Source organism: Oncorhynchus masou, chromosome 9 (assembly GCF_036934945.1).
Source record: "Oncorhynchus masou masou isolate Uvic2021 chromosome 9, UVic_Omas_1.1, whole genome shotgun sequence".
NCBI classification, from domain to species: domain Eukaryota; kingdom Metazoa; phylum Chordata; class Actinopteri; order Salmoniformes; family Salmonidae; genus Oncorhynchus; species Oncorhynchus masou.
In genome coordinates, this window is record NC_088220.1 from 8283465 (window position 1) to 8303293 (window position 19829).

Here is a 19829-nt window from a genome sequence, read left to right on the forward strand (position 1 = left end):
CCAACCACCAATCTGTCTAATCATACGGAGTTTAATTTACTCTTTTCATTCAATAGCTCACTGATTGCAATCATGAGGAAATCATCCAAGGGTTCAAAGGGAGGATCCCCGAAGTTGGAACAAACTCCTGGTAGGTTTGAAATCACTGAGAATCAAATCTGCACATGCCAGAATAATATAGAGCATAGAGAATATGATTCAAATAATCATTCATAATTGAGGAATTTCTTATTTTAAAATCACACATCTTTACAATATTATCCATCTCTCCTTGTCTTGTAGAAGGAGGGGCAGAAGGAGGTGCAGAAGGAGGTACAGATGACGTCAAAGTGAAGGCAGTCAATGAGATGATGGAGAGGATTAAACATGGTGTGGTTCTGAGGCCTGTCAAGGGAGGAGATACTAAGGTGAAGAGGTCAACAGTTCATGTTTTGTTGAAATAATTGTCTTGGAAAAGTGTGGAAATATAGACTCTACGTAATGTTCTCAAACTGTGGAAATATAGACTCTACTTAATGTTCTCAAACTGTGGAAATATAGACTCTACTTGGTGTTCTCAAACTGTGGAAATATAGACTCTATGTAATGTTCTCAAACTGTGGAAATATAGACTATGTAATGTTCTCAAACTGTGGAAATATAGACTCTACGTAATGTTCTCAAACTGTGGAAATATAGACTATGTAATGTTCTCAAACTGTGGAAATATAGACTCTACTTGGTGTTCTCAAACTGTGGAAATATAGACTCTACGTAATGTTCTCAAACTGTGGAAATATAGACTCTATGTAATGTTCTCAAACTGTGGAAATATAGACTCTATGTAATGTTCTCAAACTGTGGAAATATAGACTCTACTTAATGTTCTCAAACTGTGGAAATATAGACTCTACTTGGTGTTCTCAAACTGTGGAAATATAGACTCTATGTAATGTTCTCAAACTGATTACTCCCTTATTTCTCCAACCATGTCATGTTTTTTAATCAACTGACTGTCTCCCCAAAGAGAGTTACCGTAAAAGTGAGTATATTGACTCTTACATCAATTTTGTGAAAGGGAAGTCTCGGGATCCTAAAATCACAACAACATAGCATGCTAACCCCCACATCACAGGGATAATCCACATCATATGGTACTAGAGTGAGATGGATTATAGCAGTTCTGTTATTAATCTCTCACTAAAACCAGTCTTCCTGCTTGGCTTTTGGCATGGGGCTCTTTCTCTTTGTGGAACATTGTCCATGGATTACCTCACAGTGTCGACTGACAGACACCACATGGCTGCCGCTTTCATTTCATTTACCAGTATATTATATTGATTGACAAAATCACCATGACAACTTGCAGCCTCCGAGGGGCTATGAGGAGAAAATCAATAAAAAAAATGGCCTCCAGCTTTCAAATATAGACCAGCTATGTGATAAAAGCTAACACCAGCTGCCAGGCCCGAGGTGTGTTTGAGCACCAAAGTAAAATGTGTGTTATTTCCCGTTTATTAACTGAGTTGATGTATTAATAGCATTCTCTCAACCCCTAGAAACCTCCAGTAATGGAAGAAAAGCTGCCACAGGAGAGCGCCATGGAAGAACTGAAAGGCATTCTTGTATGTTATTTATCTTTATTTCATTAGCCTTATTATAAGACATTATAAAAGCTCATATATGCTTTTAATAAGTGACAACAATCTGTTACCAACAGATAAAACATGTTGTATGTGTTTCTGGACCCCCCCCCCCCCAGGAGACCGTGAAGAAGAGTCCCAGTCGGGGGTCTCAGGAGTCGGTCCCGCCCCCCCCAGGGAAGAACCCTGTCAGCAGTGAGCTGGAGGTCATCCTCAGGCGGAGACGTAAACAGGCCTGTGACTCCAGAGATGGAGGTAGCACCACCATTCGTCTGTTTGTTTACATTTCTTTCATTCTCCTAAAATAGCTGTGAATAGACTATTTGAGTGGTGTGCTGAAATAGTCTTGACTATTCTACATATCCCCACCAGAGGGCTCAATACACTCTGTCGTGATCATTTGCATACAGTACTCTAATCGTGAAACTATAGACCAGGGCATGCATGATGTCACTATTCATTAGGGGTGAGCCACATTCACGTGTTGTGAATTCAATAATAATTATACAGTGTAGTCTTTGTAACCAGTTCTTAGACAATCAACAGTGTGTTATCTTTGCCTTTTGAATATTGTCCAGGGACAACCAAGTATCATGAACCAGTTTAGATGTCAGGCCTACAGTGTGGTTGGTAAAAAAAAATCTGCATCACTGTTTACTTTGTAAAATGCCAGTCAAATATGTTATTGTTTATGCTCCTAGATCATATAGTAATCTAGTGCAGATAATAACCCACAGAGAGAGTGAACATGCTGTTCTCTTACATCATGTCCCTACTAACCCCTTTGTCTCGCTCCCTCAGATGAGAGCAGGGATGGACAAATAAGCCAGGTTTCCTCGTCTGACAGCCTGAACGGGAGGCACAGCCAGAGCTCCCACAGCTCCGACAGCTCAGGCAAAGAGCCAGAGGGGCCTACAGGACCAGGGCCTGGGCTGAGCCCCAGAGAGCCAGCCTCCCCCAGTGGAAGGGGCCCTGGCCCAGCCGTAGCAGCCAGGCGCAGGTCAGACTCTGGCCAAGAGCCCCAAGCAGGGTCCTGGCAGGACAGGAGGTCCCGCACTTCTTTGTCTGAGAAAGAGGTCTACTCCGAGGCGCCGGTCACCAATGGATGCATTGTCAGGTTAGAGCATTGGACTAGTAATCGAAAGGTTGCAAGTTCAAACCCCCGAGCTGACAAGGTACAAATCTGTCGTTCTGCCCCTGAACAGGCAGTTAACCCACTGTTCCTAGGCCGTCATTGAAAATAAGAATTTGTTCTTAACTGACTTGCCTGGTTAAATAAAGGTAAAATAAAATAAATAAAAGGTAATGTACATCCATTATGGTGACTGTCATCATGTTAATTATTTCAGCTAAATTGGCTCACATATCATAGGCACAACTACGAAATGTCTCTGGTTTGAATACCCTAGCCGACAAAGTGAAACACCTGTCGATGTGCCCTTGAGCAAGGCACTTAACCCAAATTTGCTCCAGGGTCGCAGGACTACTGTGGCAGATCCTAAAAAAAACAAATAAACAACAAATTTCACTGCACCTATCCGGTGTGTAACAATAAAACATATATATATATATATATATATATATATATATATATATATATATATTTTTTTTTTTTTTTTTTTTTAAATAAAAAAATAATAAAAATTACAATTTTTTTCAAACAAAATGATTCTATTAAACACTTTGTTGGTGTATCTTTTTGTTGGTGCAGAATACATGTATGGAAATAAGAAGGACTTTTGAAAGTGGACTCACCCTTGTTGTTGTGTTCCAACAGTGGGGAGGAGCCTGAGAAGGAGGAGCCTGAGAAGGAGGAGCCTGAGAAGGAGGAGCCTGAGAAATGGGCACCACCACAGGCCAACGGAATCAGCCACCTTAACCCCAGTCTGACTGTGGAGCCAGACACACATGCCACACTGTCTCCCAGCCTCTCTGCAGTGCCCAACCCACTCAGCGGGAATGGGAGTACAGATGCAGAGTGTTGAAGGTCGGCTCCAGAGGTCCCTGGGCAACCAGGAAGGCAGGCGTGCTGAGGAAAGCTGCACAATTTGCACAGAATCTCAGTTATCTGCAGTTAAAGACACTTCATTAAAAAAAAAGTGTTAGGTTATTTTATTTGATGCGCAAACGATCTCAATCGGATGTGTCTTTGTGTCATCATCTGATGAAATGCACTGTTTTAGAATCCAACCTTTTTTGATCAGTTCTTTCTCTTCTTCCTCACACCCTGTTATAGTGAACAGGAATTGAATGATACTTCTAATCTACAGTATAGCACAAGCTTATTTGATGCAAGTTCTGCTTCTCCCTTACTTTTCCTGAATCTAAAGAAGACACTATCCGACTACCGTAAGACTTTCAGTATAGTCACTGCTTACTTTATGCAGCAGAACCACCACCTAAACGTCGATACAGAACTATGTTTACCATCTGGGTCATCATTAGCAAATAGGATACAGATATTGCACATTACGTAGGTACTTTTGCTATTTCAAACTGTTCCCAGTTTGTGAACTAGCTTTAATGTGTAATCGATGCAACTACAGTGTAGGGATGCAAATGAAAGCCGTGCACATGTTTCAATCAAAAATAGCCTACCGTCCTTGAGGAATTAGGTGCTTGTGTACTCAGTCTACCTCTTATTAGACACACTTGCCTCTTGACTATCCTAGCAATGGCACAACTTTTGTAAATTACTTCCACCTACATTCCCAAGCTGTATAAGGTGCTTTGTTCATATTTGCTGGGATACTCCCATTGTTTCCTTACTCCTGTAACCAGATTTCATCCTGTGTGTATTATCTCACCGGTATTATGTTAGTAGGTCATGCTTTCAGATATCTAGTACAACCTAAAACAACTGGATTAAACAGTATGCAAACTTAACTGATACAGCAACTTAATCTAAGAAATAAATACATTTGAAGGCTCATAGGACAGTCACTCTCACACCCATCATGACATTGTAAATGTTTTCTTAAAAACATAGAAACAACATTGAGAGCATTGACTCTATTTTAAGTCATTTCTATGAAGCCTTCTTTCATGTTTTCCAGATTGTTTACTAAGTCTTAAACCTGTCACCATTTTCTCAATTCCATTTTTATTTATTAGGCAAGCAGCTGACGAACAAGGAAACAACTGGACTGAGTTTGTGTGAATCTTGATATTGTGTGTGTTTGGGATTTGAAAATTAAGTGTTATGTTTTTGTTTTTTTAAAGATTTACATTGATATTCATTTTTCAATTGTATAAAATAAAATTACCCAATAAAAACAACAAGACTTGTACTTGCATCTATTTTTCCGTCTTTGTGTGTGTAGTATATGACTAATGTTAGATCATTATTGCTGAACTGAACTCCATTTCAAACATAACCTGAGATGTCATTATTGGCATAGAAACTGAACCACAAGAGTGTTGTACTGTGCTGTGTTTGACATCCTTTAATACCTAAATGTAAGGTGTGTAATTGTTAAGAGTGTGGAATCAATAAAGTTAGACATCGTTTAAATGGATTGGTTCACTTTAATGCCCATTTCGTATTTTGTTCAATAAAAGTTTTTTTTAATTATTATAGTTAATTCAAAACCATTTAACTATTTAGACAATGATGATATATTTAAGCAATTAAGCCTGAGGAGGTGTGGTATACGCATAATATACCACGGCTTAGGGCTGTTCTTACGCACGACGCAACGTGGAGTGCCTGGACACAGCCCTTAGCCGTGGTATATTGGCCATGTATCACAAGGTGCCTTATTGCTATTATAAACTGTTTACCAACGTAATTAGGCGAGTAAAAATAAATGTTTCATCATACCTGTGGTATGCAGTCTGATATACCATGGCTGTCAGCCAATCAGCATTCAGGGTTTGAACCACCCAGTTTATAATCTTTTATAATCCACGATTTATCCATGATAATACAAAAACACAATACAGGACTGTATTGAGTGTACCAAGAGAAAGATCAAGGTTTTCCACTGCGACGAGGAATAGAACACAGTTGAGTTTGGTGGTCGTTTTTTCTGTGTGTGGCTACTTCTCATGCTCTCAAAATGTTGGCGCCTGGAGACGACACGTTTTCCAAAGTGAGCAGAACAATTATGAGTTGGAGTCAGGAGAGCAGGAATATTAGGACAGGCCAGGGACACAGAAAGGTGGATTTCTGAAGAGGAATGGAGAGGAAAGAGGAAGAAGAGGTCGAGTAGGAGTGACATTTTTGGAGAAAGTGGATCCTTGCCTTTTGGTGGATCCATTTGTGATTTCAGGGTGGGGAGGAAAGGAGTTGGGTACAGTTGAATCAGTGAAGGGAACCTGTACTGGACTTGTGATATTTGTTTGTGTTTTTTCTGACCAGAGGGAGCTGGCGCATGAGCAATTGAAGTTGAAGATTCCTGGTGTTTGTGATGCCCGTTGTTTGGTGCAAATCAGACCTGGTGGTGAGCGTGATCCTCTTGAGTTTTGGGTCAGAGTCTCTACCAGACAAAATCATGTCATGTCATATATAAGTTATCCTGTTCGAGCTGTTGTGCTGAATCCACTGCACTGTTTCAGGTGCAACGTTTACGGTCGTAGCAGTTTGTAGGAGAGAGATTCCAAGATGTGGGATGTGTGCAGCAGGGCATGGGATAGAGGATTGTGTAGTTTTGGTGAACAAAGTTGTCTGTGTCAACTGTAAGGGGGCTCCATGTTGCTGGGAGCAGTACAGAAGGTGTTGTGTGCTGAGGCAGTGAAGAAAGGAGAGGTGAATGGGTCAAGGGTGAAGGATCCTGAGAGTATCCCTGTGAGTAATAGATCTGTGCCAGCACAGAAGGATAGGCCAATGAGTGATATATGCTTCAGTAAGGTTGACTTCTTAGCATTCATAACAATGGTTATCAACTGTATCACAGAAATGGAAAGTAAATCACAGAAAATAGATGTGGTGGTGGCAGCTGCAGAGATGTATTTGGGTATATGAGATTTGACTTCAGAAGAGTTACAGGGTGTGTTGAGTGATGGTGTCCGGGCCTTCCTAGGCAGTTGGCATGGTGCATGAGGAGATAGGGGCAAAGTAGTGGAATGGGGTAGTGGGTTTTTAATGACTATAGCGTTAGTTATACTTTATCACAAAGTAAAATGGATTTACATCATAGTCCAGTTGGGGGCGGTAATGCAACATATTGGATGCCAACCGCCGTTAAACTCCAAAGAAGAAGAAGAAGAACGTGGTAGTATCTTCCAAAATGGCGTCCAAATATTATCAAGAGATGCAAGAGAGTTTTAGAAATAACAACAAAAGCAGGGAATTCCCTGCGCATAGCGCTAAAGTCCATTCAGTAGCATGGAGTTGCGACGGCAGGAGGTTGGCATCTGGGTCTTTTGATAAAACAGCAAGCGTATTTGTCTTGGAAAAAGACCGTTTGGTACGTTGCTAGCATGTTAATAGACGCAAGCTAACATTACATAAATGAACCACGCATGCTAGTGCAAGGCTCATCGCACAACTCTCAAGTGTTATATTGTAACATTCAGGCACACCAAATTATACACTCACTTTTATATCAAGCAGATATCTATTAATTTGTTAACTATGATCAGATCGGGAAGAGCCTGCTAACTAGCTAGATGCTATGTTATGTGCTGAACCAGCTAGCCGAGACAACTGGCTAGTTAGTTACTATTTGTGGTAGCAACCTCCACTTTAGCACACAGCTAGCTATCTTGTTGTTTTTACCTATTTCTACCCTTACAGGTGAAGGAGAACAACTACAGAGGCCACGGAGACAGTGTTGATCAGTTGTGTTGGCATCCTACCAACCCAGACGTGTTTGTCACTGCATCAGGGGACAAGACCATACGCATCTGGGACGTCAGAACAACAAAGTGCACGGCTACTGTCAACACTAAAGGTACCTTCCAATTAGAACAACAAAGTGCACGGCTACTGTCAACACTAAAGTAAAACCCATTTTGTACAGCGATGCAAGCGATACACGCGATACATCTGCTGTGTCTTAAGCCAAAAATAATACATTAGCAATGTACCGTAGTGCAAGACTTTACAGAATGTGCCGTTTTTTGGGGGCCATTTGTAATGTTCTGTTGCATTCATTCTGATCTGTGCCGACCAAAAGTGCATGATCTACCTGCTATGTTTGTTTGCAGGGGAAAACATCAATATCTGCTGGAGTCCTGACGGCCAAACGATAGCCGTTGGGAACAAGGATGATGTGGTTACCTTCATCGACGTCAAATCACACCGGTCACGAGCTGAGGAGCAGTTTAAGTTCGAAGTCAACGAGATCTCGTGGAATAATGACAACAACATGTTCTTTCTCACCAATGGAAATGGGTGCATCAACATCTTGAGGTAAGACCTTGGTCCCTTCCAAAATAGAACCCTAGGTTATTCCCTATTTAGTGCACTACTTTTGGCTAGGACCCATATGGTGCTGATATAAACCAGTGCACTATTGAGGGAATAGGGTGTCATTTCCCCCATACCCCATTACTCAAATATTCACAATCCTGTCCAAACTAGAATGTGTAGTTTATGCCCTGTGATGTAGCCTATGCCTATTGCTGCTGCACATGAACACGGATATGACTTGAAGTAATAGATAGGTTCATAATTAGCCTAAGGTTCATAATTAGCCTAAGGTTCATAATTAGCCTAAGGTTCATAATTAGCCTAAGGTTCATAATTAGCCTAAGGTTCATAATTAGCCTAAGGTTCATAATTAGCCTAAGGTTCATAATTAGCCTAAGGTTCATAATTAGCCTAAGGTTCATAATTAGCCTAAGGTTCATAATTAGCCTAAGGTTCATAATTAGCCTAAGGTTCATAATTAGCCTAAGGTTCATAATTAGCCTTAGTTACAGCTCCCTAACTTTGACATGTTGTTTTCAGTTACCCCGAGCTGAAGCCCATCCAGTCGATCAACGCCCATCCCTCCAACTGCATCTGCATCAAGTTTGACCCCACGGGGAAGTACTTTGCCACAGGAAGTGCAGATGCCCTGGTCAGTCTGTGGACCGTTGAAGAACTGGTCTGTGTTCGCTGTTTCTCCAGGTGAGTGAGTCTACATTGAAAACAGTCCATATGGACAGACAGTCAGTGGACAGTGACCTCCGGCGCCGACAGAGATGGCCGCCTCGCTTCGCGTTCCTAGGAAACTATGCAGTTTTTTGTTGTTTTTTACGTGTTATTTCTTACATTAGTACCCCAGGTCATCTTAGGTTTCATTACATACAGTCGTGAGGAACTACTGAATATAAGAGCAGCGTCAACTCACCATCAGTACGACCAAGAATATGACTTTCGCGAAGCGGATCCTGTGTTCTGCCGTTCAACCAGGACAACGGAATGGATCCCAGCCGGCGACCCAATAAAAACGACTTCGTAAAAGAGGGAAACGAGGCGGTCTTCTGGTCAGACTCCGGAGATGGGCACATCGTGCACCACTCCCTAGCATTCTTCTCGCCAATGTCCAGTCTCTTGACAACAAGGTTGATGAAATCCGAGCAAGGGTAGCATTCCAGAGGGACATCAGAGACTGTAACGTGCTTTGCTTCACGGAAACATGGCTCACTGGAGAGATGCTATCGGAGTCTCTTTAGCCAGCTGGTTTCTCCACGCATCGCGCCGACAGAAACAAACATCTTTCTGGTAAGAAGAGGGGCGGGGGCGTATGCCTTATGGCTAACGAGACGTGGTGTGATCACAGAAACATACAGGAACTCAAATCCTTCTGTTCACCTGATTTAGAATTTCTCACAATCAAATGTAGACCGCATTACCTACCAAGAGAATTCTCTTCGATTATAATCACAGCCGTATATATCCCCCCCCAAGCAGACACATCGATGGCTCTGAACGAACTTTATTTAACTCTTTGCAAACTGGAATCCATACATCCTGAGGCTGCATTCATTGTAGCTGGGGATTTTAACAAGGCTAATCAGAAAACAAGACTCCCTAAATTGTATCAGCATATCGATTGCGCAACCAGGGCTGGCAAAACCTTGGATTATTGTTATTCTAACTTCCGTGACGCATATAAGGCACTGCCCCGCCCTCCTTTCGGAAAAGCTGACCACGACTCCATTTTGTTGATCCCTGCCTACAGACAGAAACTAAAACAAGAAGCTCCCACGCTGAGGTCTGGTCCGACCAAGCTGATTCCACACTCCAAGACTGCTTCCATCACGTGGACTGGGATATGTTTCGTATTGCGTCAGACAACAACATTGACGAATACGCTGATTTGGTGTGCGAGTTCATTAGAACGTGCGTTGAAGATGTCGTTCCCATAGCAACGATTAAAACATTCCCAAACCAGAAACCGTGGATTGATGGCAGCATTCGCATGAAACTGAAAGCGCGAACCACTGCTTTTAATCAGGGCAAGGTGACTGGTAACATGACCGAATACAAACAGTGCAGCGATTCCCTCCGCAAGGCAATCAAACAAGCTAAGCGTCAGTACAGAGACAAAGTAGAATCTCAATTCAACGGCTCAGACACAAGAGGCATGTGGCAGGGTCTACAGTCAATCACGGATTACAAAAAGAAAACCAGCCCAGCCACGGACCAGGATGTCTTGCTCCCAGGCAGACTAAATAACTTTTTTGCCCGCTTTGAGGACAATACAGTGCCACTGACACGGCCTGCAACGAAAACATGCGGACTCTCCTTCACTGCAGCCGAGGTGAATAAAACATTTAAACGTGTTAACCCTCGCAAGGCTGCAGGCCCAGACGGCATCCCCAGCCGCGCCCTCAGAGCATGCGCAGACCAGCTGTCTGGTGTGTTTACGGACATATTCAATCAATCCCTATCTCAGTCTGCTGTTCCCACATGCTTCAAAAGGGCCACCATTGTTCCTGTTCCCAAGAAAGCTAAGGTAACTGAGCTAAACAACTACCGCCCCGTAGCACTCACTTCCATCATCATGAAGTGCTTTGAGAGACTAGTCAAGGACCATATCACCTCCACCCTACCTGACACCCTAGACCCACTCCAATTTGCTTACCGCCCAAATAGGTCCACAGACGATGCAATCGCAACCACACTGCACACTGCCCTAACCCATCTGGACAAGAGGAATACCTATGTGAGAATGCTGTTCATCGACTACAGCTCGGCATTTAACACCATAGTACCCTCCAAGATCGTCATCAAGCTCGAGACCCTGGGTCTCGACCCCGCCCTGTGCAACTGGGTACTGGACTTCCTGACGGGCCGCCCCCAGGTGGTGAGGGTAGGCAACAACATCTCCACCCCGCTGATCCTCAACACTGGGGCCCCACAAGGGTGCGTTCTGAGCCCTCTCCTGTGTACTCCCTGTTCACCCACGACTGCGTGGCCATGCACGCCTCCAACTCAATCATCAAGTTTGCGGACAACACAACAGTTGTAGGCTTGATTACCAACAACGACGAGACGGCCTACAGGGAGGAGGTGAGGGCCCTCGGAGTGTGGTGTCAGGAAAATAACCTCACACTCAACGTCAACAAAACTAAGGAGATGATTGTGGACTTCAGGAAACAGCAGAGGGAACACCCCCCTATCCACATCGATGGAACAGTAGTGGAGAGGGTAGTACGTTTTAAGTTCCTCGGCATACACATCACAGACAAATTGAATTCGTCCACCCAGACAGACAGCATCGTGAAGAAGGCGCAGCAGCGCCTCTTCAACCTCAGGAGGCTGAAGAAATTCGGCTTGTCACCAAAAGCACTCACAAACTTCTACAGATGCGCAATCGAGAGCATCCTGGCGGGCTGTATCACTGCCTGGTACGGCAACTGCTCCGCCCACAACCGTATGGCTCTCCAGAGGGTAGTGAGGTCTGCACAACGCATCACCGGGGGCAAACTACCTGCCCTCCAGGACACCTACACCACCCGATGTCACAGAAAGGCCATAAAGATCATCAAGGACAACAACCACCGAGCCACTGCCTGTTCACCCCGCTACCATCCAGAAGGCGAGGTCAGTACAGGTGCATCAAAGCTGGGACCGAGAGACTGAAAAACAGCTTCTATCTCAAGGCCATCAGACTGTTAAACAGCAACCACTAACATTGAGTGGCTGCTGCCAACACACTGACTCAACTCCAGCCACTTTAATAATGGGAATTGATGGGAAATTATGTAAAATATATCACTAGCCACTTTAAACAATGCTACCTAATATAATGTTTACATACCCTACATTATCATCTCATATGTATACGTATATACTGTACTCTATATCATCTACTGCATCTTTATGTAATACATGTATCACGAGCCACTTTAACTATGCCACTTTGTTTACATACTCATCTCATATGTATATACTGTACTCGATACCATCTACTGTATCTTGCCTATGCTGCTCTGTACCAACACTCAGTCATATATCTTTATGTACATGTTCTTTATCCCCTGACACTTGTGTGTATAAGACAGTAGTTTAGGAATTGTTAGTTAGATTACTTGTTGGTAAATACTGCATTGTCGGAACTAGAAGCACAAGCATTTCGCTACACTCGCATTAACATCTGCTAACCATGTGTATGTGACAAATAAAATGTGATTTGATTTGATTGTGCAAATCCCTCATCACCATCATCAGCTAACCCTAGTAGCCCATTAAGCACCCAAACAATGATCTGTATTTGTTTTACTTGACATTCATGCTTTTGCAATGTATACATACATTGAGTCTGATTGTCCTGCGTTTCAGGTTGGACTGGCCAGTGAGAACATTGAGTTTCAGCCATGATGGGAAGATGCTGGCTTCAGCCTCAGAGGACCACTTCATAGACATAGCAGAGGTTGAAACAGGTTAGTTGGAGAGAAAAAAAAAAGTCAAACAAACATTTTTGTTGACACATAAGAAACGCAATTAGCAAAAACACAAAATAGTTAAAAGAATTTAATGTGCAAGAATAACCCTCTCACTCCCCGTGGACCATACGGCCTACAAAACAAACCCACACTATGCCGCATAGTCCTTGGCAAGAATATAGTCCTCATTAATTTGAGTTCATCATTCAGAGTATCTTCTGTTTTGTGTTTTTGCAGGAGAGAAGCTGTGGGAGGTCCAGTGTGAGTCTCCTACGTTCACAGTCGCCTGGCATCCTAAGAGACCGCTGCTGGCCTACGCATGTGATGACAAGGAAGGGAAGTACGACAACAATAGAGAGTCCGGCACAGTCAAACTGTTTGGATTACCTAATGATTCCTGAGTGAGATAGCAAGGCAGGCACTGTCAAACTGTTTGGATTACCTAATGATTCCTGAGTGAGATAGCAAGGCAGGCACTGTCAAACTGTTTGGATTACCTAATGATTCCTGAGTGGGCTAGCAAGGCAGGCACTGTCAAACTGTTTGGATTACCTAATGATTCCTGAGTGGGATCTAACACGCTGTATTTTGATTCTTTAAACCGAGTTTATACGGATAATTGTCCCTACTTCGTGGAGTCATGTTTACCTATCCCTGTGCTGTAAACACTTCTTCTCTATATGTTCAATACAACATCCTTGTCTTTTGGTCCATTAAACATTGCCAGAAAGAGATGCCTGTTTAAATGGCTATATCATGTAAACCGATATTTGTCTTAAGTCGTATGCTCAACTTTCTTCTACTGTTTTTGTTTATGGAAAGTGTGCCGTCTTCGATGTAAAATGAGATGCGACTCTAGAGTTGTCTTTTAAGGATTGGGATAAAACGAGATTTACTCTCCGTAAACACTCAACAGTTCTTCCTCTTTCCAACCACCAGATGGCACTGCATCCTAATTATCAACATGTGTTTCTTGTACAGTTTCTCCGTAAGGTTTGCATTACACACAGTGCAGTACCATATTTTTGTTAACTTTAAATTGATTTTTGTTTTTATATTAAAAGAACAGTCTTGTTTACTTATTTGTCTTGGTTGGACATATCAAGGTGTAAAACGGACACGGTGCAGGGTATGCCTTCTGTCTAGATTTTAGTGGGTTATTTCAATACATTTAAAAATATATATATTTAACCAGATAGGCCAGTTGAGAACAAGTTGTCATTTACAACTGCGACCTGGCCAAGATTAAAGCAAAGCAGTGCGACAAAAAACATCAACACAGAGTTACACATAAACAAACGTACAGTCAGTAACACAATATCTCAGTATCTCAGCCAGAAAATGGTGATTCATTGCAGGCTATGGCATTAAGATGATGTGCAACTATGTAATGTATATAAGAAGTGAGGATAGCTTTTTGACTTGATATGGTAGACCTGCCTGCCCTCTGTAGCACAGTGCCCACACACCAACCACCACAAGAACATATTATGTTAAGTGTGTGACTATGACGCCCTGCCAACTAAGTACAGTATACAGTCAGGTCCAACATTATTGACACTATTGATAAAGATGAGCAAAAAATACTGTAAAATCAATAATACAACGCTGAGCTATATTGCATGCAAAAGAAATATGAAATTATATTATTATTACGAATACAGAGAAGGAGAAAGAGATTTTGTTTAATAAGTAATACTTAAAAAATAAATTAGGGGTCAATTATTTGTGTGCGTGGCCAAAGAGCTCTATTCTTTTATGTCATCCAACAAACGAAAACGGCAGGCGTTTGCACTTGGATTGGAACTGATCTGATGACATGAAAATAGAGCTCTTTGGCCGTGCACACCAGTGATGGGTTTGGTGTTGAAAAGAGGAATCGTATGTAGTAAAGAACCTCACACTTACTGTAAAATATGGTGTTGAAAAGAGGAATCGTATGTAGTAAAGAAACCCACACTTACTGTAAAATATGGTGTTGAAAAGAGGAATCGTATGTAGTAAAGAACCACACACTTACTGTAAAATATGGTGTTGAAAAGAGGAATCTTATGTAGTAAAGAACCCCACACTTACTGTAAAATATGGTGGTGGAAAGAGGAATCGTATGTAGTAAAGAACCCCACACTTACTGTAAAATATGGTGGTGAAAAGAGGAATCGTATGTAGTAAAGAAACCCACACTTACTGTAAAATATGGTGTTGAAAAGAGGAATCGTATGTAGTAAAGAACCACACACTTACTGTAAAATATGGTGTTGAAAAGAGGAATCTTATGTAGTAAAGAACCCCACACTTACTGTAAAATATGGTGTTGAAAAGAGGAATCGTATGTAGTAAAGAACCACACACTTACTGTAAAATATGGTGTTGAAAAGAGGAATCGTATGTAGTAAAGAACTCCACACTTACTGTAAAATATGGTGTTGAAAAGAGGAATCTTATGTAGTAAAGAACCCCACACTTACTGTAAAATATGGTGGGTAAAGAGGAATCGTATGTAGTAAAGAACCCCACTCTTACTGTAAAATATGGTGTTGAAAAGAGGAATCGTATGTAGTAAAGAACCCCACACTTACTGTAAAATATGGTGTTGAAAAGAGGAATCGTATGTAGTAAAGAACTCCACACTTACTGTAAAATATGGTGTTGAAAAGAGGAATCGTATGTAGTAAAGAACCACACACTTACTGTAAAATATGGTGGTGGAAAGAGGAATCGTATGTAGTAAAGAACCCCACACTTACTGTAAAATATGGTGTTGAAAAGTGGATTCGTATGTAGTAAAGAACCCCACACTTACTGTAAAATATGGTGGTGGAAAGAGGAATCGTATGTAGTAAAGAACCCCACACTTACTGTAAAATATGGTGGTGGAAAGAGGAATAGTATGTAGTAAAGAAACCCACACTTACTGTAAAATATGGTGTTGAAAAGTGGAATCGTATGTAGTAAAGAACCTCACACTTACTGTAAAATATGGTGGTGGAAAGAGGAATCGTATGTAGTAAAGAACCCCACACTTACTGTAAAATATGGTGGTGGAAAGAGGAATCGTATGTAGTAAAGAACCCCACACTTACTGTAAAATATGGTGTTGAAAAGTGGAATCGTATGTAGTAAAGAACCCCACTCTTACTGTAAAATATGGTGTTGAAAAGAGGAATCATATATAGTAAAGAACCCCACACTTACTGTAAAATATGGTGTTGAAAAGAGGAATCATATGTAGTAAAGAACCCCACACTTACTGTAAAATATGGTGGTGGATTTTTTAACACTATGGGGCTGTTTTTCTTCCACTGGTCCTGGGGCCCTTGTAGAGGTCAACGGCAACATGAACTTTACTCAGTACCAGGACATTTTAGCCAAAAACCTGGTTGCCTTTACCACGAGGCCTAAACTTGACCGCAAGTGGATCTTCCAGCTAGACAATAAGCCCAAGCACACATCAAAATCCACTAAGAAATGGTTTATTAACCACAAAACTAACATTTTGTAATGGCCATGTCAATCTCTGGATACCCCCAGGCTGTATCACATTGGGAGTTCCGTAGGGCGGTGCACAATTGGCCCTGCCGTTGTCCAGGTTTGGCCGGGGTAGGCCGTCATTGTAAATAACAATTTGTTCTCAACTTACTTGCCTAGTTAAAGGTTACATTTAAATTAAACAATTGTAAAGCTGCGGTTTGAGTTCTAGGGCAGTCCATGAGTGCAGATAAAGGATATCGACAGTCTGGAAAGATTCTGTTTGGAGGAATAGTCTATTAACCCTTCTAAGATGTTCTCCAATCTGATAAAACTTTTTCCCAAAAAAGCGTCAGTGTCGGTATTGAAAGGTACTAACAGGTATTGACAGATATTGAAAGGTATTGACAGATATTAAAAGGTATTGAAAGGTATTAAAAGGTATTGACAGATATTAAAAGGTACTGACAGGTATTGAAAGGCATTGACAGATATTGCAAGGTATTGACAGATATTGAAAGGCATTGACAGATATTAAAAGGTATTGACAGATATTAAAAGGTATTGACAGATGTTAAAAGGTATTGACAGATGTTAAAAGGTATTGACAGATATTGAAAGGTATTGAAAGGTATTGAGTGATATTAAAAGGTATTGAAAGGTATTGACAGATATTGAAAGGTATTGACAGATATTGACAGATATTGAAAGGTATTGACAGATATTGAAAGGTATTGACAGATATTGAAAGGTATTGAAAGGTATTGAAATGTATTGACAGATATTGAAAGGTATTGAAAGGTATTGACAGATATTGAAAGGTATTGACAGATATTGAAAGGTATTGAGTGATATTAAAAGGTATTGAAAGGTATTGACAGATATTGAAAGGTATTGACAGATATTGAAAGGTATTGAAAGGTATTGAAAGGTATTGACAGATATTGAAAGGTATTGAAAGGTATTGACAGATATTGACAGGTATTGAAAGGTATTGAAAGGTATTGAAAGGTATTAAAAGGTATTGAAAGGTATTGAAATGTATTGACAGATATTGAAAGGTATTGAAAGGTATTGACAGATATTGAAAGGTATTGACAGATATTGAAAGGTATTGAGTGATATTGAAAGGTATTGACAGATATTGAAAGGTATTGACAGATATTGAAAGGTATTGAAAGGTATTGAGTGATATTAAAAGGTATTGAAAGGTATTGACAGATATTGAAAGGTATTGGCAGATATTGACAGATATTGAAAGGTATTGACAGATATTGAAAGGTATTGACAGATATTGAAAGGTATTGACAGATATTGACAGATATTGAAAGGTATTGACAGATATTGAAAGGTATTGACAGATATTGAAAGGTATTGAAAGGTACTGACAGGTATTGACAGATATTGACAGGTATTGACAGATGTTAAAAGGTATTGAAAGGTATTGACAGATATTGAAAGGTATTGAAAGGTATTGAAAGGTATTGACAGATATTGACAGGTATTGAAAGGTTTTGAAAGGTATTGAAAGGTATTGAAATGTATTGACAGATATTGAAAGGTATTGAAAGGTATTGACAGATATTGAAAGGTATTGACAGATATTGAAAGGTATTGACAGATATTGAAAGGTATTGACAGATATTGACAGGTATTGACAGATGTTAAAAGGTATTGAAAGGCATTGACAGATATTAAAAGGTATTGACAAGTATTAAAAGGTATTGAAAGGCATTGACAGATATTGAAAGGTATTGACAGATGTTAAAAGGTATTAACAGATGTTAAAAGGTATTGACTGATATTGAAAGGTATTATAATGTATTAAAAGGTATTGAAAGGTATTGACAGATATTGAAAGGTATTTACTGATATTGAAAGGTATTGACAGATATTGAAAGGTATTGAAAGGTATTGAGTGATATTAAAAGGTATTGAAAGGTATTGACAGATATTGAAAGGTATTGACAGATATTGAAAGGTATTGAGTGATATTAAAAGGTATTGAAAGGTATTGACAGATATTGAAAGGTATTGACAGATATTGACAGATATTGAAAGGTATTGAAAGGTATTAAAAGGTATTAAAAGGTATTGAAAGGTATTGAAAGGTATTAAAAGGTATTGAAAGGTATTGAAAGGTATTGAAAGGTATTGAAAGGTATTGAAAGGTATTGAAAGGTATTAAAAGGTATTAAAAGGTATTGAAAGGTTAAAGTTTTATTACTTAAACTCTTTTCTTTCCATTTGTATAAAATAATATACTTTTTTGGAATATAGTGTGTTTTGGAACACGCTATAGCTCAGTATTTATATTTATTTTATACAGTCTTTTTCCCCCTCATCTTTAGCGAGAGTGCTAATCATTTTGGATCTGACTGTACATGGCTGTAAGTGTTTCAAATGAATGCATGTAATGTGCATGTATGTTTGCAGTCATGTCATAGTGAAGATCCGACGCAGTGGTTAATATATGATAAGTGATTAACTTATAGCTTCCAACTAAGCACTTATCACGATGAGTGATTATTGTATAAGACAACAGCTTCTGTAGCGTTGCTGCCATAGCTGAGGAGGAGGTGGGAGAGCACACAGTTTGTTTAGATGGAAGCACAGCCTGTTTTTTCATACGGTTCTAAGAACACCAGGATGCTTCCAGAATGGAACAGTTTCCTTGTGTCTGATAACAAAGGAGAAGGTGAGCAATGGGTTGGAAAGAAAACAACAGTTGTCTTAAAACTGGGAGTGAGGGAGTGTGAGGCCAATCACACTCCCTCTCGGGAATCACCCTGTGTGACTAGAGATTAGACATGGTGTCCAGTCCTCGTTCATCTTCCCAGCGAGAGTCGTCTCGGTGCCCAGATCAGGAAACTCCTGACTGGGCTGGTGACAGCTGTCCTCTCCCATCTCTGATGCATCTGAGCAGTGGGCTCTAGGATATCTCATTTTGCAGCTTCCTATTTGTAGCAGGGATGGAACAAGCATCCCCTGACCACTCCTTAATTTCATTTATATCCTGGTATCCTGTTTCTGTTTTTGTTTTTTTTATAGCCAAAACAACAAAGGATCTAAAATCTGCAGATCACAACATTGTTAGCTACTGTACGTTTCCCTCTCCTTCCTGTCATTAACAAATGCACAGTTTTCATATTGTACTTCCATTGTAAGAAAATGTTTGTTTTGCATTGTCAGCCATCATCAGTCATATGTTAATAAATGACGATTGTTATTTAGTGGGCTGGGCTTAAGGGGAAAAACTGCTCCAAACCAATTTGATGTGAAATCCAATTTAGAGGACAACAGAGTTGATGTCTTTCAATTGTTCCTCTGGGTAAATCACCATGCCACTAAAAACTAAAAAAGTCATTGTTCATCTGTTTGATGAGCTCAGATCACAGAGCATGACATCTGAATACGTATTGATCTACCATCTGCTACACCGATGTCCTTTTGAAAAACACAAAACATGTTCAATTAATAACGTCTGCTCAACGTTGCATTGCTTTCATTATTTAGTTACAGTACACTTCATATTTGTTTTGTTTTTTGAAGAGAGTATTAGAAGTGAAATTCTGTAAGATAACTAGAAACCCGTACAAAAGGCCACATAACGGTTTGATAAACAACTTCGCAAAATTTGAGACATGTCTTTCATATACATGGATGTCGTGATCTCAAGCTGCTGGTTAAAGAGGAGCTGTCAGCGTAAATCAAAGCTGTGTATCGTTCCCTCAAGGTCCTATCTTATGTCTGATGAACAGGGCCAGGTCCAGACGTCTAAACATCACTAGCAAGGTCAGCAGGAAAGGCTCGCTACCTCCATGTCAGCACGATGGCCATAGATATGAATGCTGATCAGTCTATTGTGAGACGGTGCTACCAGTCATGGAGAATGTGTGTGTGTGTGTGTGT

At 40.6% G+C, this 19829-nt stretch overlaps 2 protein-coding genes across 4 annotated transcripts in view; both read left to right on the forward strand.

Moving 5' to 3' along the window:
- LOC135545475 (shootin-1-like) overlaps window positions 1-4922 on the forward strand; it is a 24002-nt gene extending 19080 nt beyond the window's left edge. For all 3 annotated transcript variants that reach the window (XM_064973106.1, XM_064973107.1, XM_064973108.1), the window contains 7 exons: window positions 57-130; window positions 283-407; window positions 1007-1021; window positions 1539-1604; window positions 1742-1877; window positions 2424-2739; window positions 3400-4922. In XM_064973106.1, coding sequence (XP_064829178.1) covers window positions 57-130; window positions 283-407; window positions 1007-1021; window positions 1539-1604; window positions 1742-1877; window positions 2424-2739; window positions 3400-3607 — 940 coding nt within the window. In that variant the 3' untranslated portion in view covers window positions 3608-4922. The remainder of the gene's footprint in view (window positions 1-56; window positions 131-282; window positions 408-1006; window positions 1022-1538; window positions 1605-1741; window positions 1878-2423; window positions 2740-3399) is intronic.
- A 1889-nt stretch (window positions 4923-6811) lies between these two features.
- Window positions 6812-13527, forward strand: LOC135545476 (THO complex subunit 3-like). Its single transcript, XM_064973109.1, has 6 exons — window positions 6812-7033; window positions 7363-7519; window positions 7776-7980; window positions 8521-8682; window positions 12346-12446; window positions 12687-13527. The coding sequence occupies exons 1-6, from the start codon at window positions 6854-6856 to the stop codon at window positions 12848-12850; spliced, it is 969 nt and encodes a 322-aa protein (XP_064829181.1). The 5' UTR covers window positions 6812-6853; the 3' UTR covers window positions 12851-13527.
- Window positions 13528-19829: the final 6302 nt, after the last annotated feature.